This window comes from Saccopteryx bilineata, chromosome 8 (assembly GCF_036850765.1).
Source record: "Saccopteryx bilineata isolate mSacBil1 chromosome 8, mSacBil1_pri_phased_curated, whole genome shotgun sequence".
NCBI classification, from domain to species: domain Eukaryota; kingdom Metazoa; phylum Chordata; class Mammalia; order Chiroptera; family Emballonuridae; genus Saccopteryx; species Saccopteryx bilineata.
This window is the reverse complement of record NC_089497.1, coordinates 90,521,731-90,548,877: the sequence shown is the minus strand read 5'-3', so window position 1 is coordinate 90,548,877 and position 27,147 is coordinate 90,521,731. Positions and strand designations below refer to the sequence as shown.

At 37.5% G+C, this 27,147-nt stretch overlaps 1 protein-coding gene and 1 pseudogene across 1 annotated transcript in view; both read right to left on the bottom strand.

Moving 5' to 3' along the window:
* The window catches only part of ZBBX (zinc finger B-box domain containing), a 141,927-nt gene that overhangs the window by 25,797 nt on the left and 88,983 nt on the right, over positions 1 to 27,147 (bottom strand). The window contains exons 10-15 of the mRNA XM_066241422.1: positions 27,016 to 27,125; positions 26,188 to 26,288; positions 24,290 to 24,369; positions 22,000 to 22,136; positions 12,381 to 12,688; positions 9,826 to 9,979 (exon numbers count right to left, since the gene is read on the bottom strand). Coding sequence (XP_066097519.1) covers positions 9,826 to 9,979; positions 12,381 to 12,688; positions 22,000 to 22,136; positions 24,290 to 24,369; positions 26,188 to 26,288; positions 27,016 to 27,125 — 890 coding nt within the window. The remainder of the gene's footprint in view (positions 1 to 9,825; positions 9,980 to 12,380; positions 12,689 to 21,999; positions 22,137 to 24,289; positions 24,370 to 26,187; positions 26,289 to 27,015; positions 27,126 to 27,147) is intronic.
* LOC136312029 (lupus La protein pseudogene) lies at positions 987 to 2,578 on the bottom strand (annotated as a pseudogene).

Sequence of the window (27,147 nt, the reverse complement as noted above, 5' to 3'; positions counted from 1 at the left end):
GCAGTTAAGGCTGGCTTCAATAAAAAATGCCACTATTTTAGGAGTCATTCTATACTGTTTTTTTTAAAGTCCAGTTTATAGATTATAAATATAAGAAGTTACTTTAGGAGAAATTTCTGCTATCATGACAATGTAATATTGGAAAATTATAGATTCACACTGATCAGTTTTACTTTAAATATAGCATAAGAAACTGTCCTGGGTATTAGCTAAACAATATATATTCAATGGTTACTAATAAAACCATGCCAAATATTGGAAAGAAAATAGAATGGTGCATTATATTAATGGGCACAAGAATGCAGATAATAATATGAAAATATGAGTCACTCACTGAATAGTACTGAATAATAGTTTATTGCTATGCTAATTACAAATTAAAATCGGTGAAGCATAATCAGGGAAAGCTGCTTTTTGCACAGTGCTGCAATAACAAATTCCATTTCTGTAGAAACATTCTATGAAAATACGCAGAGCTAGAATGACAATTAGAGAAAGCAAGGCACCCCAGGGCGAAAGCCCAGAGTGGATGAGAATCCTGGGGCCTCTCTGGCCCGTACTGGAAACAGCAAAACACCAGGATAAGATTCAGCAACACAGAAATGTTTAGGCTCTCAGAACAGCGATTAGAAGTCAGCATGTTCCTTGTCCTCTACTTCATGCCCTGAAAACATCTGCTGTCTGCTTTCTTGAGTTATTTGTACTGGCTAATACATATCTGAGTAACACTGGGGTGAGCTTCAGTCCTTCCAACATCTGTTGACTGAGGCGGTTGCCTCTCCTCTGCCACTCAAAGCATCTCATCTGGTCTCCAAATAGTTCATTGTTGCTGCAACAAGTGGTGGCCATGTGAGGAACGGGAACTAAATGACACATTCTGATCAAAGAGCCTAATATTTTATTTTTGAAAAAAGGTTTTAAAACATTATTGTCTACTAAAATTCTTGCTCAACTGTATTAAATTACTAAGAATCTTTTTTTTTTTGCTCTTTTTATATAGTATGCATTTTATTAGTTTGTACTAATACATTCTCATATTACAAAGGCAATTTAGTACAAGAATCTTTCTTTTGAATCTGAAATAACAGAACTGTACATTAAAAAAAAATCCTCATTTGGATAACAAAAAGACAAGCTAAACAAATAGTTTCCTTTGTTACAGGTGGACATTGACGTGGACCTAATCCGGTTTTCTTTTTAAAAGCCTCTAAAGACAAAAGCAGTTGAAAACCTAATTAAATTTAATAAAAAATTTGTTTACTAAAACTACTGGTCTCCAGCACCATTTTCTGTTTTCTGCTGTTTTGATGCAGGTTCTTCTTTGTCTGTTTCTTCTCTTGCTCTTTTTACTGGTCCAGATGCACCATTTTCATCACGTTCATCATCACTATCAAACTTAGTTTTCTTGCCCTGAAACTGTACTTTTCCTTTAGTGGACCCAGTCTGGGCAGCTTTATTTCCCTTTCCTTTTCCTTTAAATCTGCGACCTTTTGACTTCCATTTGTTTAGGGATTCTTGCTGATCTTCTATGATTTTTTTCAATGCTTCTTTTTCCACATCTCCCTCTAGTACTTCCCATGTCACCTCTTTGTTTCTTAATTGTAGGTTACCATTATTTGCATCTTTGGCTTTATCCAGTGCTTCTGGATAAAGCTTTTTCTTTAAATAGAATTATTCCCTCTTTTGCTCCTCTGACGAAGTCTATCCATTTTACTTCACCGTGATTTGAGAAAAGGATGTGCAAGTCTTCTCTACAGGTCTGATCATCTAGGTCCCCCGAAAATTTTAGCAAGCAACCAATCTTTTCTTCTAGAGATTTCATTTCAGCATCTTCTGCTAACTTTTGCTTTTCTTCTTGCTCTTGTTTAGCTCGTAATTTGGCTTCCACTTTATTTTCTTGCTTTCTTCATTTTTTTTGGCAAAGTAATCTTCCTTAAAAAGTATTAGCAGATCTGTGTCTTTGTACTTTTGTCCAGGAGTCTCCACAAACTTTTTAGCAGATTCAATGTTATCAAACACAACAAATATTGATCCCTTAAATGTTTTGTGCAATGTTCTTCTCATCTGAATATTTAGTACTTGACCTTTATCTTCTAACCATTCTTTTATGTCATCAAGGGTTGCATCAGTAGGGAAGCCTTTTATATAAACAGATCTGTTTTTTACATCATTTTTATACTCATCAGTCACTTCAGGGAGGGGTTTGTTTGGCGATCTTCTGATTTTGGTTTTATCTTCACTTATTTCCATGAGTTCTGCCTTTGATTTGCTCAATGCTTCCACTATTACATTAATGTCTGTTGTAAGACGGTTTAACCTATTGAATTTTATCATTATTTCCAAAGGTACCCAGCCTTCATCCAGTTTGATTTGTTTCTTTAAAAATTTGTCTCGTGGTAAATTGAAGTCACCAAAGTAATACTCAATTTGATGACAGATTTTGGCCTCCAGAGCAGCCATTTTTTCATCACCATTTTCGGCCATTGTGGCTATCTTTAAGATCCGGTCCCGCAAAACCGGGCCACAAGACCCCTAAAAGCGACTGCAGCGCCTCTCCCTCCCAGCGCCCCAGCCGGCCTAACGCCTAAAGATGGGGACTGTCCCGGCAGCCCTTGCGCCCGGAGGGGCGTGGCGTCGGGAGCGCAGATGCCGGCGCCGGTTTCAAATTACTGAGAATCTATACATAAAAAAATTGAAATATATTTTCTAAAAGTTCTTCAACCACATCTGGATTTTATTTAACAGCATGGTTTAGTGGAAAAAATGCTAAGCTGGGAAGCAAGAATTTATTTTCTAGTTTCCCTGAATTAGAAATCAACTTGTGACCCAAGACATGAAAATTCACATCTCACCAGTAAAATTAAGGAGTTAGACAGAACGTTATCTTAAATCCACTGCTATTCTTGAGAACATACAAATTTGTACCCAGTCCACTTCAATTACAAAATTATTTGTCAAATCCTTAAAATGCCAGACACTGTGTCAGGGCCCAGGCATTCTAAAGTGAATAAGATGCCGCCCCTATGCTCAAGCTGCACTCCAGACTCACACGCAGTCCAACTGTCCTGCTTCCATCATTCGGAAACACTTTCTAAGTGCTTACAATGTTCCATGCCCTGGTCCATCACTAGGATGCACCAATAAATAGGACAGGCTAAGTTCTTGCTTTCTTTCCAAATATGAGTGGGGTAATAAAAAAATAAACAAATAAATAAAAATAATTTCATTTAGTAATAGATTGTATGAGAAAGATAAAAGAAGGCAAATATGATTAAGGGACTCAAGAGACCAGCATTCAATAAATAGGGTGGTCTGAGACAGCCTCTCTCTAAGGAGATAACATTTGAGCTGAGGCATAATAAAGGAAAAGATTGAATCATATGAAAAAAAGGTATGAAGATAGAAATGAAAGCTTCAGAGCATCCCAAATTGAGGGAAGAACAACATTTTAAAGCTAAGATAAGAGTGTGGCCTGCCTAAGAACAGAAAGAAAGCCCATGGGACTACAAGGTGGAAGAAGCCACTGTTAGGAGAGATGGACAGGGCTAGTTCAGGTGCTGTGGTGTGATGCACAGTAAAGAATGTAATTTCTATCTTATCTAAGAAATTATAGGATGCTTTCAAGCAGAAGATTGACATGACACAACCTATGGCTTAAGTTTATAAAAAATGAGTCATTCCCTATAAATTATAAATAATGGTATGACAACAAATATGAATAATTCATTATCTAACTATAAATAGTAGAATTTGATGAAAATTAATCCTAGTTTTGTGGAGAGGCAAGAGATGGTGAACAACTGGCTCGGGTTCCTCTTGAGCAGTGAAGATAGAAGTGATTAGATTTGGAGTCAATTCTAGAGCTCAAAAGAGCAGAGTCTAGGGGTAAATAGGATGTAATGAGTAAGAAAGGTAAGATGTACCTGGAGCTCAGACTCAGCAATGTCTGGTGCTATCACAGAGACAGAGAGATGGCTTGGGGACGAGTAGGAGCAGGTTTGGCAGAAGGTGAGTAGAATCAATAGATTTGCTGCTAAACACACATGTATTTCATAACTACCATGTTCTTACATTCACAAATTAAAAAAAAAATCCAACAATAGGAATTCCTTTCTATACTGGCATCAGTTCAAAACGTCAGAATTCCATAACTTATGACATAGCCAAGAAAATTTTAATTTCAGGTCATTTCTGCCTCCATAGAGCCATTTCTATCTGCCCCTAACTTGTCAATCTTATGAATTTTTCAGTTTGGCTGAAATGTCATCTAGTCTCTAATACCTTGCACACCTACACTTTTCAGTAGCAAAGCAATTATTTTATAATCTCCTACCTTTATTATAACTGTTATTAAGTAAATGTCAGTCTCCAAAAGTATGTTACTCACAGTCCTGTAATAAAACTTAGAGACGATATAATTTTGTGTGTATGTGTATTTTTCTGAAGTTGGAAATGGGGAGGCAGTCAGACTCCCGCATGAGCCTGAACGGGATCCATCCAGCATGCCCACCAGGGGGCAATGCTCTGCCCATCTGGGGCATCACTCTGTTGCAACCAGAGCCATTCTAGCACCTGAGGCAGAGGCCACAGAGCCATCCTCAGTGCCCAGGCCAACTTTGCTCCAATGGAGCCTTGGCTGTGGGAGGGAAAGAGAGAGACAGACAGAGAGGAAGGAGAGGGGGAAGGGTGGAGAAGCAGATGGGTGCTTCTCCTGTGTGCCCTGGCCGGGAATCGAACCTGGGACTACTGCATGCCAGGTCGACGCTCTACCACTAGGCCAACCGTCCAGGGCAGAGACAGTATAATTTTATGCTTACATATCTACATAGCAGTTTTCTCAACATACAATTTTTAGACTACTATATTAGCATAACATGGAGTTGTTGAAAAAAATAAATGGCCCTGGCCAGTTGGCTCAGTGGTAGAGCGTCGGCATGGCGTGCGGGGGACCCGGGTTCGAATCCCGGCCAGGGCACACAGGAGAAGCGCCCATTTGCTTCTCCAATCCCCTCCCTCCTTCCTCTCTGTCTCTCTCTTCCCCTCCCGCAGCCAAGGCTCCATTGGAGCAAAGATGGCCCGGGCACTGGGGATGGCTCCTTGGCCTCTGCCCCAGGCGCTAGAGTGACTCTGGACGTGGCAGAGCGATGCCCCGGAGGGGCAGAGCATCGCCCCCTGGTGGTGGGCATGCCGGGTGGACCCCGGTCGGGCGCATGCGGGAGTCTGTCTGACTATCTCTCCCCGTTTCCAGCTTCAGAAAAATACACACACAAAAAAAAGAAAAAAATAAATGCAAATTTCTGGAGCTCATTTCAGCCTAAATGAGGAGTAAGGTCAAGAAAGCTGCATTACAACAGGTTTCCAGTGATTCCACTCCCTCTGACATCTGAGAACCTCTACGCTGGACTCAGCTCTCAGGCGACAGGGAGGAGGGCTTATCTCGTATCACCAGTGTCTGGCTGTGCCTAGACTAAAGTAGGTGTTCTCACAGATGGTTTTCACAAGTTAATTGATTTCAACTAACCGTTCCAAATGGATACTTAAAGGCATTTGGCTATTTATGTATAAAGATAGTCTTAGTAACAACTTTTGCACAGTATGTAAATTTGTTTTAATCAATATACAGTAGCTTAAAACAGTTCCTTTGACTGACTCAGAAGGAAGCCACCAAAATTTTTGAAGCTGAGCTAGACTCTGATATGAGTATGAGTAACTAACAATGGAGCCAAAAATAATTTATCATAAATGAATAGTTTTACCACTAAAAATATCTCATATCAAAAAAAAAATCTCATATCTGACAGATTCACAACATAATTGCATATGGAAAATATCTAATTTAGCCAAGCAGCTCTAATCATAAGATTCAGGGCAAGAGAGACATACAGTGGTACCTTGAGATACAGGCAGACCAACATACGAATTTTTTAAGATACAAGCTGCAACAAGATCCATATTTTTGTTTGAGATCCGAGTGAAATTCTGAGATATGAGTCATGATTCGGGAAACTTCCGCTAGTTGGCACGTTGGCGCATGGGTCCAGTATCGGCAGCACAACACCAAGATCTCATTCTTTCTCATGTTACCCACAGAATCAAGTCAAATCCTGTGCACTGTACTCATTCTTGCATCATTTTTGCATTTTTTACTAACTTTTTTTGTGAGCTATCATGGGGCTAAAGAAAGTGAGTGTAAAGGACAGTGGTGAGAAGAAGAAAAGAATGATGTCGATAGAAGTAAAGCAAGAATAATAGAACATGAGCGTGGTGTGAGTGACTGAACTGGCAAGGCTGTTTGACCACAATACATCTACAATTTGTACCATCCTTAAACAAAAGGATGCCATCAAAAGCGCAAATCCAGTGAAAGGAACTACAATTCTGTCCCAAATAAAGACAAATATCCATGAAGAAATGGAGAAGCTTCTGCTGGTGTGGGTGAAAGAGAAAGAGCTGGCAGGAGATACAGTGATGGAGACTATAATATGCAAAAAGGCACATTATTTACAGAGACTTGAAGAAGAAAGAACCATCAACCTCAAAAGAAGCAGCAGAAGATACGTTTAAGGCAAGTCATGGCTGGTTTGAAAATTTCAAGAAGAGATCTGGCATCCACTCGGTGGTGAGGCATGGTGAAGCTGCGAGGGCTGTCGTTAAGACAGCTGAGGAGTGCCTGACTTGTGGTGGTGCAGTGGATAAAGTGTCGACCTGGAACGCTGAGGTCTTTGGTTCAAAACCCTGGGCTTGCCCAGTCAAGGCATATATGGGAGTTGATGTTTCCTGCTCCTCCCCCTCCTTTCTCTCCCCCCTTCTCTAAAATGAATAAATAAAATCTTTAAAAAAAAAAAAAAAAGACAGTTGAGGAGTACATCGCATGTTTTGCTGCGCTTATCTCAAAAGAAGGCAACATCCCCCAACAAGTGTTCAACTGTGACGAAACAAGATTGTTTTGGAAAAAAAATTCCCCAGAGGACTTTCATCACTGCAGAGCAGAAGAAGCTGCCAGGCCATAAACCCATAAAGGACCGTCTGACCCTTGCATTGTGTGCAAATGCTAGCAGTGACTATAAAGTAAAGCCACTGCTAGTGTATCATTCCGAAAATCCTCGAGCCTTTAAGATTCACAAGATTGTTCAAGAAAAACTGCAGGTTATGTGGTGCTCCAATGCTAGGGCATGGGTTACAGGGCAGTTTTTTGTTGAATGGGCAAATCTCATCTTTGGTCCTGCAGTGAAGAAATATCTAAGAAAATAAACTCCCGATGAAAGCATTATTAATCCTTGATAATGGTTCAGCCCACCCACCTGGTCTTGAAGATGACATTCTTGATCAGTTCAAATTCGTGAAAGTCCTCTACCTCCCACCCAACACGACTTCAATCTTGCAACCTATGGATCAGCAGGTCATTTCCAACTTTAAAAAGCTTTACACAAAGCACTTGTTCCACCACTGAGAATACAAATCTAACCCTTCGAGCATTTTGGAAAGATCACTACAACATCATGATATGTTTACACATTATTGACTTGGCAATGGCAAGAGCTTATAAGAAGAACCTTGAACTCTGCATGAAAAAAGTTATGACCCGATGCTGTGGCAGACAGCGAGTTCGAAGGATTTGAACCAGATACCAAGACCAAGGTAGAAGCATTGGAGGAGATTGTGCCCCTCGGAAAGTTGATGGGTCTGGAGGTAGATGAGGGTGATGTAAACAAACTCATCAAGGAACACGAGGAGGAACTCTCAACTGAGGAGTTGAAGGAGCTACAGATGATGCAACATACGGAATTTCTGCAAGAGGTTAGTAGTTAGGTGGAGGTAGAGTCGGAAGAAGTGATTTCTACAAGTGAAATAAAGACATGCTGGTAATGTGGGAGAAGCTTTCAAGTTTCATTGAAAAGAAACACCCAGAAAACGTTTCAACTGGTCGTGCTTCAGCACTTTTTAATGACACTTATTTGTCACATTTCTGTAGCATTTTAAAAGGTAGACAAAAGCAAACCTCTTTGGATATTTTTTTATTCAAAAGTCCTGCAAGTGAAGGTGCTGAAAGTGCAGCCAAAAAGGCAAAACCAGGTGATGATTAAATGAAAAAATACATAATGTTAAGCTTAGGTTAAGTTTAAAGTTAAGAAAGTGCATTTTTTTACAATTAAGTTTTTGTGGTTTCATTTTAAGTAAAGAAAGTGCAGTTTTAGTTTTGTTTAAAGTAAAGAAAATGCAGTTTTAGTTTACATTTAGTGTTAAGAAAGTGCAGTTTTAGTTTACATGTCTACAGTGCCTGCATCCCTCCCTCCCTCCCTCCCCCTCCGTCATTCACCTCCGTTAGCCACACTCATCTGTCTCCAAGGTAAGAATACAGTACTAAATAACACTTTTTTCTTTTATTTCATATATTTTATTATGCATTAGTAAAGTATACATGTGTGTTTCTTAATTAAAAATGTCTTTTTCATAATTTAGGATGGTTTGGGGCTGGAATGGATTATATCTATTTCAGTTATTTTAAATGGGAGAAATTTGTTTGATATACGAGTTGACTGACTTACGAGCTTGGTTACATAACGAATTAAACTCATATCTCAAGGTACCACTGTATAAATCTTACATATCTGTACAAATCATATGCAATTAAATTTCTGGCTTGAAGACGATCTTCAAACAAAGACAAATAGCTCCCTTTTCAAGTGTTTCTCCTAAGTTGATCAGAGAACATTACTTATGCATATTATTTCCCTAGCCCAGCATGGTGCCAACATACTCAGCACATCTGTGTTGAATTGCCTTAATTCATCAGTCATCAACTGCATATTTGTATGGAATTCAGCATAAAGCAAACTTAGTTTAGCAGGTATTACTGGATAACAATAATGACCTAATAATACTACTGATTATAGTAATGTGAAAATTCTCTGTATCTACTCAGTAGGAAATTATTACAATGAGCATCCAACATGTCAAAAGAGTTATTCATAGAAAATCTTGCAATTATTTTAGTTAGAGAATGGAGTAAATACACTGAATCAAGATCCCAGGGCTAACACACTCAGAACTAGGTTTAGAATGAAGATGTCTCTCTCATGCCAAGCAGCAGCCACTCACTCATTCCACAAATGGCTATATCTAATCATCATGTAAACCAAGTGGAAGAGTATGCAAAATCTAGGATAAATATATTGTTTCCTTGAGAGTGCAATGAAACTGAGTAGTTAAGGATTGTTCAAAACATACACCATATCCTCAGGTACATTTCAAAAATATGCTCTCATACATAGCTACAGATAATAACTAAGACTGTAACTTGGGTTTTTGACAGGACTAATAAAATATTTAACAATATAACAAAAAATCTAAAGTTTGTATACAAGCACATTGGAAAACACAAGAAACCTAAGACACATGACACCAAAACCTAGTTTCAAAAGAAAATTATAGCTGCATAGATTTCAGAAATCTCACATCCTGAGATTTGAGGATTTTCCTCTAAGATGACATTTAAGAGTCATTATATATACAATGCTCAACAGTTAATAAATTGATTCAAACAATTTGTATTGTACAGTTTAGTAATTGGTACATTTCTAAATTTTAAAAATAATCTCTCCTCAGTCTCATTATAGTCATGTTATCTCTCATTCTGACAGCAGCCTTCAAGATAAATATGTGGCAACACACAGTGCTAATAATCTCAACTAGAGAAAAATAAGTTGATGTTATTCATTGAACAGAATTGCCTAGTATTTCTTATGATGATAGACTGTTTTAAAAAATGTGACAGAATATTGTTAGATTGGTCCACAGGTCATCTGATTTAATGTCTGGATTTACCTGCAATTGTAATCCCAGTACTGGAGTAGCTGCATTCTACACTAGGAGAAGGAAATAAATCCAGCCTTTCATTTTTATCAGAAAGAAAGAATCTTTCAAGTCCTTGATATTTTTTAGTTATAGGCTTACTTCTGAGGGCTATTTCTTGTAACCACTAGGAAACAAAATATTCAACAAAATTAATTTTATTTTTTATCTCATCAGTACAAAATAGCACATTCATTCATTGAGCCCTTACTATGTTTCTGGCATATGTTCTGCCTTCATCAGGTTTAAGTTCTAGTACTACAGACATAAACAATAAAACCATTTATACACAGTAAGTTCTGAGAAACATATAAACCATGATTGCTGTAATTGTCTGAAAAGTGTCATCAATCCAGTAAGTATAGAAGTTCATGAAACAAAATGTTTTCTTTTTCTTTATTTTATTTCCTCAATGACTTTGTACACACATTATCTGAAAAACAGAATCTCTCTCATATGCTGTGCTTTTGAACAAGTGTCTTTTTATTTACATAAAACAACTTCAAAGATGAAAGTAAAATATCAAAGAAAATAAATCTTGCCAGATGGATCCTGGTCAGGACACATGTGAGAGTCTGTCTGTCTGCCTCCCTGCCTGCCTCCCATCCTCTCAGTTAAAAAAAAAGGAGAAGAAAACTCTGTATCCTTTTACCTTTCAATTTTAATATCATATTCTTGAGCTGCATCTATGTTAATAAAAGTAGTTCTATTTTATTTAACTACCACAATGCTTTCCATTACTATATGAATTGCCAAAGCTGATGTATCTGTGAGTTGCTAAATGTCTTTTATTAAGTTATAGAAGATGGTGTTGCCCAGTATAAAAGAATTGGGTTCCATATGCTCAGGATTCCTCTTCTCCACAGCACACTGCAAATGCAGATGCCAACTAGTCCTCTTCATGGTGCCCTGTGGAAACTGGAAAATTAGAGTTCTTGTCTGTTCTATTTGCAGAAATTCAATCTATGATCAATTGTTCTCTTTATCAGGAGACAGAAAAGAATAGCTCATCTGCTGTGGGGGTTTATTTTGGGGAATCTATTATCTCCTAAACTGTGGGAATGTCTTTCCAGCAGCGATTGGAATTTACTTTTGCCAGACACATTTCAAGGTATCAATAGATAGACATGGATTGACATTAATGCTAATTTTGTGGCTTGGAGATTCAAACTAGGAAATGTATATTCAAACTCTAAACCTATGCTAAATGAAAGGTCAGGATTTCTATTTTTCAAGTTGATATTTTTTTGACCTGGCCCAGATATCCACAGAAATCAGTTTCTTTTTATCTTCTTGCATCTGTAAATGTGTCTCCTGGTGAAGTCATTCAGAGATTGAGTAGACTTTTAGGGATCTAAGGACGGAAGAGGTCTCCATTCCAATTTCACACTTCAGGAAGAAATGAGGTCTATCACAAAGGGAGCACAGAAATCTAATCTCGAAGCAGAAGTGGCGGCGTCCCAGTATTCAGTTTGAGTTTTGGTACCGCCTTCAATTTAGGCACCATGGAGATTCCCTTCAAATTACTTTAAAGGGTTGTTAAAACGTTTGACTTCCCAATTTCTAAAGAACTACATTAGTCGTGCTCAATTTCCCAAGAGTTTATTAATAATCACTATTACTTAAAATTTTTAATATGTAGAACAGAGATTCAAATATAGCTTTAAAATATAGCAATAATGAGCTATTTTACCTTTTGTTCTAAGGAGAGAGAAAAACTTCACCCTTATTTCTCTATTAGCCATGTTCTTGAAGGAATTACCTTTAAATCCTATACTTACATTAAGCCACAAAAACTGATTTGATCTACATATGTGCCTTTATTTCATTTGAACTACTGACTATACAGTAAAAACTTACAAGAGATTTATTATACTAAATTATTCATAATAATGAATTTCATTTAAAAAGGACACAGCACTCTTACATGGTACTTTTAGTTTTGTTATAGAAATTTCTAATTATAATGGTATTTACCATATTAGAATACATCCTGTGACGCATTAATATTTTTTCCCATATAAGGAAATCTTCAACTACCTCATGATAATATTAGGTAGCACATTTTAACTTCAATAAAAAGTAACATTTAAGAATATATTTTGTGAGTATAAAATTTTCTTGTGATGTTGCTTATATAATTTTTTTTTTGTTGTTGTTGTTGTTTTGTTTTTGTTTTGTTTCATTTTTTCTGAAGCTGGAAACAGGGAGAGACAGTCAGACAGACTCCCGCATGCGCCCGACCGGGATCCACCCGGCACGCCCACCAGGGGGCGATGCTCTGCCCATCCTGGGCGTCGCCATGTTGTGACCAGAGCCACTCTAGCGCCTTGGCTGCGGGAGGGGAAGAGAGAGACAGAGAGGAAAGCGCGGCGGAGGGGTGGAGAAGCAAATGGGCGCTTCTCCTGTGTGCCCTGGCCGGGAATCAAACCCGGGTCCTCCGCACGCTAGGCCGACGCTCTACCGCTGAGCCAACCGGCCAGGGCGCTTATATAATTTTTAACATAAAGAACATAATAGAAATTTACCGGTAGTGACTCTGTAGTTTTTGGATCTTCAAAGTTTGACCTCTCAGGAAGGTTGCTAAATTTCAAGGATTTTTTGATGTCTTGAGATAATCTCTTCTTAACGGAAGGTGTGTCTAAATCTACACTTGGCAAAGAATCCTTGCTCTCAGATGACATACAGGACTTATCTGACTTTTGATTACTTTCCATATTTATACCTTTCTCTTTGAAATGTCTTTCAAAAAAGCTGCTTTCTCCTAATTTTTCAACAGCAGGAGAATAAACATCAGGATCCACATTATTATCAAATGTAATATTTGAAGGTTCTGCTGTTGAAAACAGACATATATAAAAGTTAAATAAATAAATTGATTAATCTTTTCATAAAGCAAATGTTCTATGGTATAAACTTACATCAATATACATTATTTTATTAACATTCCTTTACTGTATTCTCAGTGTTAAAATACTGTTAAAGTGTTTCCGTACATAAATGATAATCATGATATACTTACACATTCAAACCTTAATGAGCTAAAGACTAATGGAGTGAGACAAGATTTTATTTTGTAATGAAATTTTAAAATTAATGTAAATTTTTATTCAGTCTGTGGCTCAATACCCATTTTCCTACCTCCTTTTCCACTTAAGCTTTACAACAGCAATTTATAAAAAATAATGCATAGGGAATCTTCTTTCCACACTGTAATTCTTTCTCTTAGCACACTAACGATGAGGAGAGGGCGAAAGCAAACCTGACAGATGAAGGAGCAGCAGTATGTCAATTGAGAGTATTCAAGCTGGGCCACCTGCCTCTACAAAATGAGCAAGACTCATTAGTCACCACCTCATCATATCTGCTTTTAATATATCACTTGGTTTAGATCATTGGTTTCAATCTAGCTGCATAATGGGTTCCTCAGAAGGCACTCTACAGTTGTCAGTGAGTGGGCCTGGCCCTAAACTGACTGAATCAGACACTGCAAGTGGCACTCAAGCATTATATTGTCTTCAGTTTGCTGTTTGACTTTTTCCCTCTACCAAGTTACCCAGGTGTTTATATTGTGCAGCCTATGTTGTGAAATACTGGCCTAGATTTTCTGAATAAAAATTATTTAATAATTTTTCCACCACATTGTCTTAATAAAAATATATGTACCATTATCCAGATTTGAATGCAACTTCATCAAATTATCCATTATCTTTCCAATATAGCTAGCTTATCTCTATAAATATATTGTGTAAAATAGTAGAAGCTGTGACTAAAATAGCCTCCTGTGATGTAAATTCTGCATTGCAGCCCAAAGGACTTGTTGCAATCAAATACATATAGCTCTACAATTGCATGTGGTATTTAGAACTTTCACTTCCAACAACGGTCACCTCTTAAACTGCACAAACACTATGAGAAGTGCAATAACTTCTATATCATAGAAAAGCTTTTATAAGAAAAACATTATAAAGGCTGTTTAATTAAAAAAAAAAAAACCTTCCACAATAATGCTGTACTTTCCTTCTAATCTTAAATAGAAATGTCTTATTATTTTATTTTTTGGTAGAATTACTGGCCATTTGTTATATGTAAATATCTGTAGCTAAACTCTACAATATTTTTTCAAGGTAGCAAAAATCCATTATTGGGAACTTTTATTGCTGAAAAAGAGACAAAATAGCCATTTATTAATGTTTAAAATGTGATGCAGAAAGTACAAACTTGATTAAATTTAGTCTATTTATTGAAAGGCCTGTTAAGTCATAAAAATTAGATACCTTGATTCAACATTCATAAATCAATATAATTAATCACATCAAAAGGTTAAAGAAGAAAAATCACAGGATCTTATAAAGAAATGCAGAAAAGCCTGAGAAAATGCAACACTCATTAATGATAAAAACTCTCAGCACACTAGAAATAAAGAGAATTTCCTCAACCTGATAAAGACTACAAAAAATAGAGTGACGTCACGAAGATGGCGCCGTGAGCAGCGCGTCCGACAGATCTCCCCAAAATCTCAACAAATTTGTCAACTAGAAACAGAAAAAATTATCTTCGGAGCATCCTAGAGTTCCACACACACACTGAAAGCAAAAGGACTGTTGCTGAGGAGGGAATACGCCTGTGGCGAGTCAACCCACGCGTGCAGCTGCCCGCGCCGCGTCCCGGGGAGTGCCGGCAACCACCAGCGTGCTCTGAGAAGCCGCACGTCCCCCCCACTTGCCGCGTCCCGGGGAGTGCCCACAACCGCCGGCGTGCTCTGAGAGGCCACGCGCCCCCCCCCCAACCGCGTTCTGAGAAGCCGCGCGCCCCAAGCCGCCGAGTCCCAGGGAGTGCCGGCAACCACCAGCGTGCTCTGAGAGGCTGCGCCCCCCCCAGCCGCCTCCCGGGGAGTGCCGGCAACCACCGGCCTGCTCTGAGAAGCCGCGTGCGCGCCGGCAACCACCGGCGTGCTCTGAGAAGCCGCGGGCCCCGTGCCATAGTCTGGGAGGGGTGCCAAACCTGTCTTTCCTAGTCAGGAGATTCTCTCCGTGGATGGGGCACCTCACCCAGCCATTCGAGCTAACAATCAAGTGTTGGGCGAGGGGCGCGTAGGCAGCCTGAAATACTCTCTGGAGCACAGCTGCAGATCCAATCACTGAAATTAGCTTAACCCACGAAATCTACGCACCCACCGGGCTCTAATTGATAAGATCTCTCCCAGTTCAGTGATCCAAGACAAGAGGCATAATATTTTTCAGTGCCTTTCGCTAAAGGGGCGGGGGCAATATCTGATTGACAGAGCCTCCATATTCAGGGATATACCTAACAAGAGGGACTTGGCAGATATTAAGATCTATATAGCAAGCAGCGAATAGTGCATCTTCTTTCCAGCCAAAACAGGCTACAAAGTGTGGAAAGCCTGGGTTGAGTGGTCCAAATGAATGGTAGGCGCTGAACAGTCACCTTGACAACAATTGACTCCCAGCCCCACCTGACTACGCTGGAGGCTCTGACTGCCAGAGCCTTACCCAGAGCCTTGGGCTGAGTGAGGATAAAGTGGGGATTTCCCAGCTCTTTGAGCCTCTTACTCCCCAGACAGAAGCAGTGGCAGCCTCATAGCTGGATCACCAGGCTGCTATTTCAGAAAGGGGAGACTAGGGGAGAAACTCCAGGAAAGCAAACTCTCTCTCATTGTTGGACTCTACAAACGCCAACAAGCCTTGACTACCAGTGAGACTAAAGCCAATTATATGACATTGCCATAGAATACCATCAACTGCAAATCCCTACCTAAGCGTGACACAGGGGCAGAACCTGGGGTACAGAGTCACCGACCAGGAAGAGGGAGAGAAAAGAAAAAGGAAGAAGTTAACCTCTCAATATCAAGAAAAATCCACAGACTTTATAACTTGTTCCACTAATTCTTTGTTGTTGTTGTTTCTCTCTTCTTTCTTATTGCCTTTATTTGTATTTCCTCTCTCGGTCCTTTTATTCTCTGCCCATCTTATGCTACCCTTTTCTTGAACTACACTACCCATGAGTGTTACATTTTATTTCTTTTCTTCATCCTTACTCTCCCTTAGGGTTACACTCCAAAACCCTTAACTCTCACTCTCTCCCCTTTTGATTTCTTTTTGTTCTTTTTTATTTTTTTCCCCTTTCCTTTTTTTCTTCCTTCGTTTCTCTCTTTTTCTTATTTTTTCCTTTCTATTCGTTCCTTCTTTTCTCCTTTTACTTTTCCTCTCATTTAATCCTCAATCACGAACAAATTATTTAATTTGGGACTCAAGTTTTTTTTTTGTTTTTGTTGTTTGTTCTTTTTTTTTTTTCTTTTCTTTTCTGCTTTTGTTTTTGGTTTTCCATTGTTTGTTTGTTTTTGTGGCATTTTGGGTACTTTTTACATTGCTTTTTAACTCACTAGCATTCCTCCCAACCCAAAGTCTCCATTGTATTTAGTCTTCACTCCACTTAATACAACAGATTTTTACTTATTATTTTTATTTTTTTCTTCTTTAAATATTATTTTTTCTCTCCTTTTTTCAGTTTCCCTCTTATCCCTCTCACTATATCTCTTAGTCGACCATCACTTACAAGCAAATCATTTTATGCTTGTCTAAGATATCCTCCTTTCTTTTTTTTTTTTTTTTGCATTTAGTAGGTCCCTACTCCCTTTTTGCCCCTTGAACTCTTCACCCCAAATCAGGCCCTCTGTTATAGGCAGTTTTTGTCCCATTTAGCATAATATAATTCACAGGTCATCACAATATTTACCTAAAGAGGTGAGAGGAGGGGAGGAGAAGAAAGGAAAAAGGGGAAAATAATAAATCATTACTTTTTTTGAGTGTGGAGTGTTTTTCTTTTTTTTTTCCCCCCTTTTTATTCTTTATTAATTCTAATTAACAATATCAACAAGACCACCTTCAGATGCCAATAAGAAAAAGGAAATCGAATATTATGGATACAAAAGATAGAGAGGTAACACAAATAGATGTGGAAAGATCTATGGAGAAAAGATTTAACATATTGGAAGCCTTGGAGCCAAATGACAGAGAATTTAAAATAGAAATCTTAAAAATACTCAGAGATATACAAGAAAACACAGAAAGGCAATTTAGGGAAATCAGAAAACAACTCAACGATCACAAAGAATATATTACCAAGGAAATTGAAACTATAAAAACAAATCAAACAGAAATGAAAAACTCAATTCACGAACTGAAAAACGAGATAACAAGCTTAGCTAATAGAACAGCCCAGATAGAAGATAGGATTAGTGAAATAGAAGACAAGCAACTTGAGGCACAACAGAGAGAAGAAGAAAGAGACTCAAAATTAATAAAAAACGAGAAAGCCCTACAGGAATTGTCTGACTCCATCAGAAAGAATAACATAAGAATAATAGGTATATCAGAGGGAGAAGAGAAAGAAAATGGAATGGAGAATATACTCAAACAAATAATAGATGAGAACTTCCCAAGCCTGTGGAAAGAACTAAAGCCTCAAATTCAAGAAGCAAACAGAACACCGAGTTTTCTTAACCCCAACAAACCCACTCCAAGGCACATCATAATGAAGATGACACAAAACAATGACAAAGAAAAAATTCTCAAGGCAGCCAGGGAAAAGAAGAATACAACATATAAAGGAAGACCTATTAGATTATCATCAGACTTCTCAGCAGAAACTCTACAAGCTAGAAGAGAGTGGACCCCAATATTCAAAGCCCTGAAAGAGAGAAACTTTCAGCCAAGAATACTATACCCATCAAAGCTATCCTTCAAGTACGAAGGAGATATAAAAATATTCACAAATACAGAAAAGATGAGAGAATTTATCATCAGAAAGCCCCCACTCCAGGAAATACTAAAGGGGGTTTTCCAACCAGATTCAAAGAACAAAAGAAAACAAAACCACAAGTAACAGCTCCACCAAGAAAACAATAAAACCAAACTTAAACTGTGACAACAAAAGAAAAAAAGGGGGAGAAAGGATGAAGATTAACAGTAGCAAAGGACGATGAAGCGCAGAAATACTCATAAGAAAGGGTACTACAATGAATATGGTAGGTACCCTTTTCATTATTTAATGGTAACCACCCTTGAAAAAACCACCACAAAAACACTTGACTTAAAAAAGGTAGCAACAGAGGAAAGAAGTATGGAATACAAACAAACAAAAACAAATGATAGAAAAACAAAAGAGAAGAATCAAACAAGATACAAAACTAACAGAAAGCAATTTATAAAATGGCAACAGGGAACCCACAAGTGTCAATAATTACACTAAATGTAAATGGATTAAACTTACCAATAAAAAGACACAGAGTAGCAGAATGGATTAAAAAAAAAAATCCAACTGTATGCTGCCTACAAGAAACTCATCTAAGCAACAAGGATAAAAACAAATTCAAAGTGAAAGGCTGGAAAACAATACTCCAAGCAAACAACACCCAAAAAAAAGCAGGTGTAGCAATACTCATATCTGATAATGCTGACTATAAGACAAAAAAAGTACTCAGAGACAAAAGACTACAAAAAATAGTTTGCATCACATTTAATGATGAAAAAAATAGAAGTTTTATTTCTAAAATGAGGAACAAGGCTAGGTTTTCCCCTCTTATATTATTTATACTTTTCAACATTGAACTGGAAATTCTAGTTAATTTATAGAAGAATAGGAAATAGAAGGTATACATATTGGGAAGAAAGAAATCTGATATTGTTAACAGATATTATTGTGTATGTACAAAACCGAAAGGTATCAACAAAAAGAAAAAAATACCTCCTGGAACTAACAAGTGATTACTGCAAGGGTGCAGGATACAAAGTCAACATACAGAAGTCAATCACTTTTCTGTAAACCAGCACGAACTAGTGAAATTTAAAATCAATACAATACCATTTACATTAGCATACAGAAATGAAATACTTAGATATAAGTCTAACAAACTATGTCCAGCTCTATATGAGTAAAATTAGAAATCTGATTTAAAAAATAAAATAAATAGTCCATATTCATAAATAGGAAGCTTCAATATCATCAAGTTGTCAGTTCTTCACAACTCTATCTATAGACACTATGCAATCCCAATCAAAATCTCAGCAAATTATTTTGTGGATATTGCTAAATTAATTCTAAAGTTTATATTGAAAGGCAAAATAACCAGAATAGCTAACAAAATATTGAAAGAGAAACACAAACTCAGAATACTGAAACTATCCAACTTCAAGAATTACTATATAACTATAGTAATAAATACAATACAATGTGGTATTAGGAAAAGCATAAAAAGAAGACCAATGGAACAGAAAAGAGAATCCATAAATAGACCCACACAAATATAGTTACCTGATTTCTGATAAAAGAGCAAAGGCAATACAATAGAGAAAAGATCACCTTTTCAACAAATGGTGCTGGAAAAACTGCACCTTCACATGCTCAAAAAGTTAATCTGGATGTAGACCTCATACCCTTTACAAAAACTAACTCAAAATGAGTAATAGATCTAAATGTAAAATGCAAAAGTCTAAAAACTTCTAGAATACTGGAGAAAATGTAGATCATATTGGGTATCACGATGATCTGTTTAAACACATCACTAAAGAAAGGATCCATGAAATAATTGATAAGCTGGATCTTATTAAAATGAAAAATGCCTGTTCTGTAAAAGATCATGCCAAGAGAATAAGAAACAAGGTACAGACTTGGAGAAAATATTTGCAAAATAATTACCTGTTAAAGTACTGTTATCCAAAATATACCAAAGAACATTTACATCTCACTAGAAAGAAAATGGACAACCCAACTAAAAAATGGGCCAAAAACCTTAACAGATACCTCATCAAAGAAGATATGTGGATTGAAAATAAGCATATGAAAAGATGTTCAATAACAGAAGCTATTAGAGAATTGCAAATAAAAAAAAACAGTGAGCCTGACCAGGTGGTGGCACGGTGAATAGAGCGTCGGACTGGGATGCGGAGGACCTAGGTTCAAGATCCTGAGGTTGCCAGCTTGAGTGTGGGCGCATCTGGTTTGAGCAAAGCTCACCAGCATGGACCCAAGGTCACTGGTTCGAGCAAGGGGTTACTCAGTCTGCTGAAGGCCCACAGTAAAGGCACATATGAGAAAGCAATCAATGAACAACTAAGGCAGGTGTCCCCAAACTACAGCCCACAGGCCGCATGCGGCCCCCTGAGGCCATTTATCCAGCCCCCGCCACACTTCCAAAAGGGGCACCTCTTTCATTGGTGGTCAGTGAGAGGAGCATAGTTCCCATTGAAATACTGGTCAGTTTGTTAATTTAAATTTACTTGTTCTTTATTTTAAATATTGTATTTGTTCTCGTTTTGTTTTGTTTTTTTACTTTAAAATAAGATATGTGCAGTGTGCATAGGGATTTGTTCATAGTTTTTTTATAGTTATAGTCTGTCCCTCCAACGGTCTGAGGGACAGTGAACTGGCCCCCTGTGTAAAAAGTTTGGGAACCCCTGAGCTAAGGTGTCACACGAAAAACTGATGATTGATGCTTCTCATCTCTCTGTTTCTGTCTTTCTGTCCCTACCTATCCCTCTCTCTGACTCTCTATCAGTCTCTGTAAAAAAATAAATAAATAAATAAACAGTGAAATAGCACAACACAATTATTAGAATAGCAAAAATCTGAAACACCAATTCCTTACAAGGTTATGGAGAAGAACTATATTCACTGCTGGTGGGAATACAAAACGGTACAACTACTTTGCTTGTAGCTGTGCAGTTTGGTGTTGTACAGTTGCAGTTGTACAGTTTGGAAGACAGTTTGGTGATTTCTTACAAAACAAAATAAATACTTAACATATGATCCAACAATCACACTCTTTGGTATAACCCAAATAAGCTGAAAATGTAGGTCCAAACAAAAACCTACATATAGATATTAATAAGAGCTTTATTCATATTTACCAAACCTTGGGAGCAACTAAGATATTTTTCAATAAGTGAATGTATAAATAAATTGTGGTAAATTCAAACAATGGAATTTCAGCACTAAAAGGAAATGAGCTATCAACCATGAAAAAACGTAGTAGCCCATATTATATTATTCAACTATATGACATTCTGGAAAAGGCAAAACTATGGAGACAGTAAAAATATCAGTGGTAGCCAGGGGTTAGGAAGGAAGGAGGTCTGAGAAAGGCAGAGGACAGGATTTTCAGAGCAGTAACACTATTCTGTATGAAATTATAATGCTGGATACAAATCATTATACATTTGTTCAGACCAACAGAATGTACAACCAAGAGTGAACCTTAATGTAAACTATGAATTTTGGGTGGTAACAATGTGTCATTGTATGCTTGTTGACTGACAATGCACCACTTTAGTTTGAGATGCTGATGGTGGAAAAACTATAGCTTCTTGGTGGCAGAGGGTATATGGAAACTGTTCTCCCTGATCAATTTTGCTACGAACCTAAAACTGCTCTAAAAATAGCTTATTTAAATAAATGAAGTGTTTCAAAGGTAACATTTAGTTATCATTTATAGTCAGCACTTTCCCACTGGTAACTGGAACAGCACATTCTAGGCTAAGTAAAAAAGTACCTCTGAACTCGATCCGGAGCCCTGGAAAGTCCTAAGCTCCCATGTGGGTATATTTTTAACCAAGTTTCTTCTGAGTACTAAATTTTCTGGGTTTACTAGCGTGTGGAGGACCCGGGTTCGATTCCTGGCCAGGGCACACAGGAGAAGCGCCCATTTGCTTCTCCACCCCTCCGCCGCGCTTTCCTCTCTGTCTCTCTCTTCCCCTCCTGCAGCCAAGGCTCCATTGGAGCAAAGATGGCCCGGGCGCTGGGGATGGCTCTGTGGCCTCTTCCTCAGGCGCTAGAGTGGCTCTGGTCGCAACATGGCGACACCCAGGATGGGCAGAGCATCGCCCCCTGGTGGGCAGAGCGTTGCCCCATGGTGGGCGTGCCGGGTGGATCCCGGTCAGGCGCATGCAGGAGTCTGTCTGACTGTCTCTCCCCGTTTCCAGCTTAAGAAAAATGAAAAAAAAAATTTTTTTTCTGGGTTTAAAATGAACAACAAAATAGTCAAAGCTTTTATATACTGTAATATCAATCAGTTTTATTAAGTGACCAGTATTTTATTGTTAATATTAATCAACAAGAAAAGACAGATACCTTTTGAGTTCTCTTCACAAGAAGCAGAGCTGCCGCTTAGATGATGGAAGAGGTCTGCTTTTCCCTCGGTGAGAAGAGGGTGCTGATGGACGGCATTTGCACACAGAAAAGCATTCTGATAATCACGGAATGTGCAACTTTAATGTTTACGGATAAGCAAAAGAATAAAGTTGAAAGAAATAATATTAAAGAGTAAAAACTCCCAGCTTATTAAAACAAATATAATAAAACCTTAAGGGAATGGGACATTCATGTTGATTTAATATTTGTTTTACCCTCCCTGTGGGCACATTTCTAAATGACAAATAACAATAATATTATGGATTTAAAGGAAATAGGCAAACTGGGCCAACATTGATTTAACTACAAAATTTTAATTAAAGATTTCTTTTTAAAACTAGTCTGAAGTAAGTTCAGTTCCTTATATTTTTTCTTCAAAAGGTGGAGAGTTATCTTTCAACTCATTAAAATCTGATAAAAGCAAGGTTTGTAAAAAAAGTTTTATTCAATTTATTGGGAAGACATTGGTTAATAAAATTATATAGGTTTCAAGTGTACAATTCTATAATATATCATTCTGTATATTGTTTTGTGTTCACCACCCCAAGTCAAATCTTCTTCCATCAAATTAAGATTTTATATTTAAATAAACTTTTAGTTGTTCATCAATGAACTATAAAATACTATAGGTGGTGTTCGTTTCATTTCTAATGATGATTAGTCTATATCAGCATAGTTATAATTTAAGTAACATTTTCTATGAATTGAATAATATGTATATTTAATAACACCTGATATTTATCTAAGCTCTGTATAGTACCATCATAAAAACTCATGGACTATGCTTGATCAAAAAGATTCTCTTGTGTCACCTATGATTCTTTCCCTTTTCTTAGAAAATAAGCTGTAAGGGACCTCCAAACCCAACATGCAAAACTATTGCCAACCATGATCAGCAACTTTTTCTGCCTTCTCTAATGTCATACATGGAGGTCAAAGCAAAGATAAGATATGAAATAATCAAATTAGAGAGCAGAAATGCCATTCTTTTTCTTGGTGATATGGTAGTGGTTTTATCTACCAAACAGAAGGTTGTTTATTATCTTCTGTCAAAACGGCAAATGTCAGAGCACATTTGCTGTTAGATATTTGGGACTATGTATTTAAACATGGGGCTTTTCAGATCTGAGTGAATCACATAGGCCCATTCCTGTTCCAAAATGCTGCCAGAGGCCTAAGTTTATCTGAACATATAAACAAAGGATTGGCGTAGGGGTTACTCAATAGAAACTTCATTCAGATGTTTAACAAATTTAATACTTTGTAGTGAAAACATCTGAAATCCTAGCTAAAGTCTCAACAGTAAAGGGACTTAGAGTAATTTTTAACATCACCAAAAACTACAATGGGATTTTGTTTTTCATTTGGAAATGACAAAATTTTACCAAAAAAAATGGTTGTAAAGTGAACTATTATACTTAATTTAATTTATCAAACAATAAAATTTACTCTGGAAGTGGCCCACAATTTGGGAGTTCTTTTTGTGTCTCAAACTAATCATTAATATATCTGTTTTTATTTAGGGTTCACAGTAAACTGAAATGAGGAAAATCCAGAGTTATCATTAAAGAAAAGAACAAAGCTCAGATGAAGTATATCAGCCTTGATCAGCCATTTCAAACAATAATTTTAAATTTAGAAGCAGTTATTAAATATTCTAGATATTAAGTAAGAGTATAAATATATCATTATGGACAATTATCTAATTATTGAATGTTGACAAATATTAACAATATTGTATACAAATTTAAACATGGCTTTAGTAAAATATACTCTAATATTAAAGTTTGGTGAATTTTTTAATACGTATCAAAAGTGACTTAGAGGCTATAGCCGATTGGCTCAGAGGTAGAGCGTCAGTCCCGTGTATGGAAGTCCTGGGTTCAATTCTCGGTCAGGGCACCCTGCTTCAGGAGAAGCGCCCATCTGCTTCTCCACCCTTCCCCCTCTCCTTTCTTTCTATCTCTCTCTTCCCCTCCCGCAGCCAAGGCTCCACTAGAGCAAAGTTGGCCCAGATGTTGAGGAAGGCTCCATGGCCTCCACTTCAGGTGCTAGAATGGCTCTGGTTGCAATGGAACAACACCCCAGATGGGCAGAGCATCACTCCCAGGGGGGCATGCCAGGTGGATCCCAGTCGGGCACATGTGGGAGTCTGTCTGACTGCCTCTCCGCTTCTAACTTTGGAAAAATGCAAAAAAAAAAAAAAAAAAGTGAATTAAAAAGACCTTACCTTTGTTGACTGTCTGCATTAGCTAACTTGACTTTGTAAGGCACGATATCTGCTTGGTCTTCAAATTCTTCTTCATAAGTCTTATTAAATGCAAGTTGTATAATATTAGTATGTTCAATAAATGTATTATATATTAACTAGTTAACTTGTAGGTAATGTTTAGAGAATTTTATTCTACAAATAATGTCTAACCGTATATCATAGAACATGAGTTTCTAGAAGAACCCAACAAATCCTAAAGATATGTGTTGAGGGCATTTGATCTGTCATTCATTTTATCATTATTATCTAGAATCAACAATAACAACTTACTTTTATATTGTAACTGCTCAGTGCCAAGTAGATTAGTGACTAGTATGTTTTTAGCTTTCTGGCCAGCATGTTATAAGCTTACTGTATGCCTCAAGAATGTAGATGCCTGACCAGGCAGTGGCACAGTGGATTGAGCATCAGACTGGGACGCAGAGAACCCAGGTTCAAAACCCCGCGGTCTCCCACTTGAGCGCAGGCTCATCTGGTTTGAGCAAGGCTCACCAGCTTGAGCCCCAGGTCACTGGCTTGAGCAAGGGGTCACTCAGTCTGATGTAGCCCCTTGGTCAAGGCACATGTGAGAAAGCAATCAAGGAACAACTAAGGAGCTACAACAAAGAATTGATGTTTCTCATCTCTCTCTTCCTGTCTGTCTGTCCCTATCTGTCTCTTTCTCTGTCTCTTTCACACACACACACACACACACACACACACACACAGGAATGTAATAATAAGCATACACATTATAAATGCATGTGTGTGCATATTTATTTGTTCAATAGCTTAAATTTTTTCAGAGAAAAATAAAAGTATTGCTAGGTGCATGTGTACATGCACACAAATAAACACACATATATATCAAGGGCTATTAACCTAAGGAAGAAAATAGTGTTTAAAGAGGTACTTCCTACATCCTAGCACTTCTCTTTGTCTACAGTAATATAAACTACAGTGATACAAACATCAAGGATAAGTGTTATATTCAGCTACTAGGTGTCTAGAAAGGAAGAAATGTACTAAGTTTGTCACAAAAGCTCAGCCTAGAGCTCCAGCTCTCACTGGCTCTAGTTTTAGCGGATTCTTGTCTTCTAGAAGTTTGTCAAGTTATTTTTATACTAATTCCCTTAAACCTTTAAATTGGGGGTCCCCAAACTACAGCCTGTGAGCTGCATGAGGCCCACTGAGGCCACTTATCCGGCCTCCACCCCCGAAGGGGCACCTCTTTCATTGGTGGTCAGTGAGAGGAGCATATTGACCATCTCATTAGCCAAAAGCAGGAGCATAGTTCCCATTGAAATACTGGTCAGTTTGTTGATTTAAATTTACTTGTTCTTTATTTTAAATATTGTATTTGTTCCTGTTTTGTTTTTTTACTTTAAAATAAGATATGTGCAGTGTGCATAGGGATTTGTTCATAGTTTTTTTTATAGTCCGGCCCTCCAACAGTCTGAGGGACAGTAAACTGGCCCCCTGTGTAAAAAGTTTGGGGACCCCTGCTTTAAATAATTTTTTCTCTTAAGTGGAAGATAATATTAAATGACATTCAAAGAAGTGAATGTATACAGATTTTATTAAACAGATACTACACTAATCTTTGTTTAAAAGCCTGATAACATAAAGAACTAAATAAAACAAACACTGAACTACATTTCTCTGTTAAAAAATAAAATGTCTTTTCATCTTCTATGCTACATGTTTTCAAAAAATGAAACATCAATGCAGAAATTTGTTGACAACACTAAAATAATAGTTTTATTACTATCAGCATATTATTATGAAAGAAATCTTGTTGAAAGTAACATGAGTTGTAACTACATGTTGTGAATTTCCTGTTTGTTAAGTAATATGAGTGGTCATTATGCACTTACATCATCCAGTTTGACTATTTTTACAGATGTTTCATGTCTCCCTATCCTTAATTCTTCCATAGGCAGAAAAAGAGCTGGGCATTGTACTTTGGTCTCCACATCTAGAAAATAAGATTAGAAAATAATGTCATCAAAGAATATACTTTACTTGATAATTTCATGTCTTCAAATAAAGACAAAATAAAATAATGTTCTCCTGTGTAGCCATACAAATATATAAATGTGGCTAATTTTCTTATTTCAAATAAAATACGCATTTTCTTAACATTTAATTATTTTTTAAGTAAGAGAAGAGACAGAGAGACAGACTCCCACATGTGCCCCAATCGGGATCCACCCACCAACCTGTCTGGGGTTGATGCTCAAATGAACTGAGCTATCCTCAGTGCCTGAGATCTGCGCTCAGACCAACTGAGCTATCCTCAGTGCCTGGGGCCAACACTCAAACCAATCAAGCCACTGGCTGCAAGAGGGAAGGAGAGAAGAAAGGGGGAGAGGAAGCGGAAGAGAAGCAAGTGGTTGCTTCTCATGTGTGCCCCAACCAAAGATCAAACCCAAGACATCCACATGTCAGGCTGATGCTCTATCCACTGAGCAAAACAGCCAGGACCAACACTCAACTTTTTAATGAAATTAGTTAAATTAAGGTGAAATAAGTCTAGAAAAGGGGAAGTAGTAAGTGTGCATTTTGATAGGGAGATAAAGGGTCCAAAGTCCAGTTGAGAATGATACAGTAAAGAAAAAAACAAACAAACAGGTACTGATCAGTCTTAGTGTAAATAATTTGAAACAGTAAATCTGAAAATATCTAATCAAGACTGAACTAACCATCACTCTCTTCATTACTTTCATTCTGAGAACACTGTACTTCACTAGTGGTTGTACACTGAGGTATGGATGTATCTGGTAGCCTGTTTTGAAGTTGCTCCTGTTGAATTCTACAAAACAAGAAGAAATTAA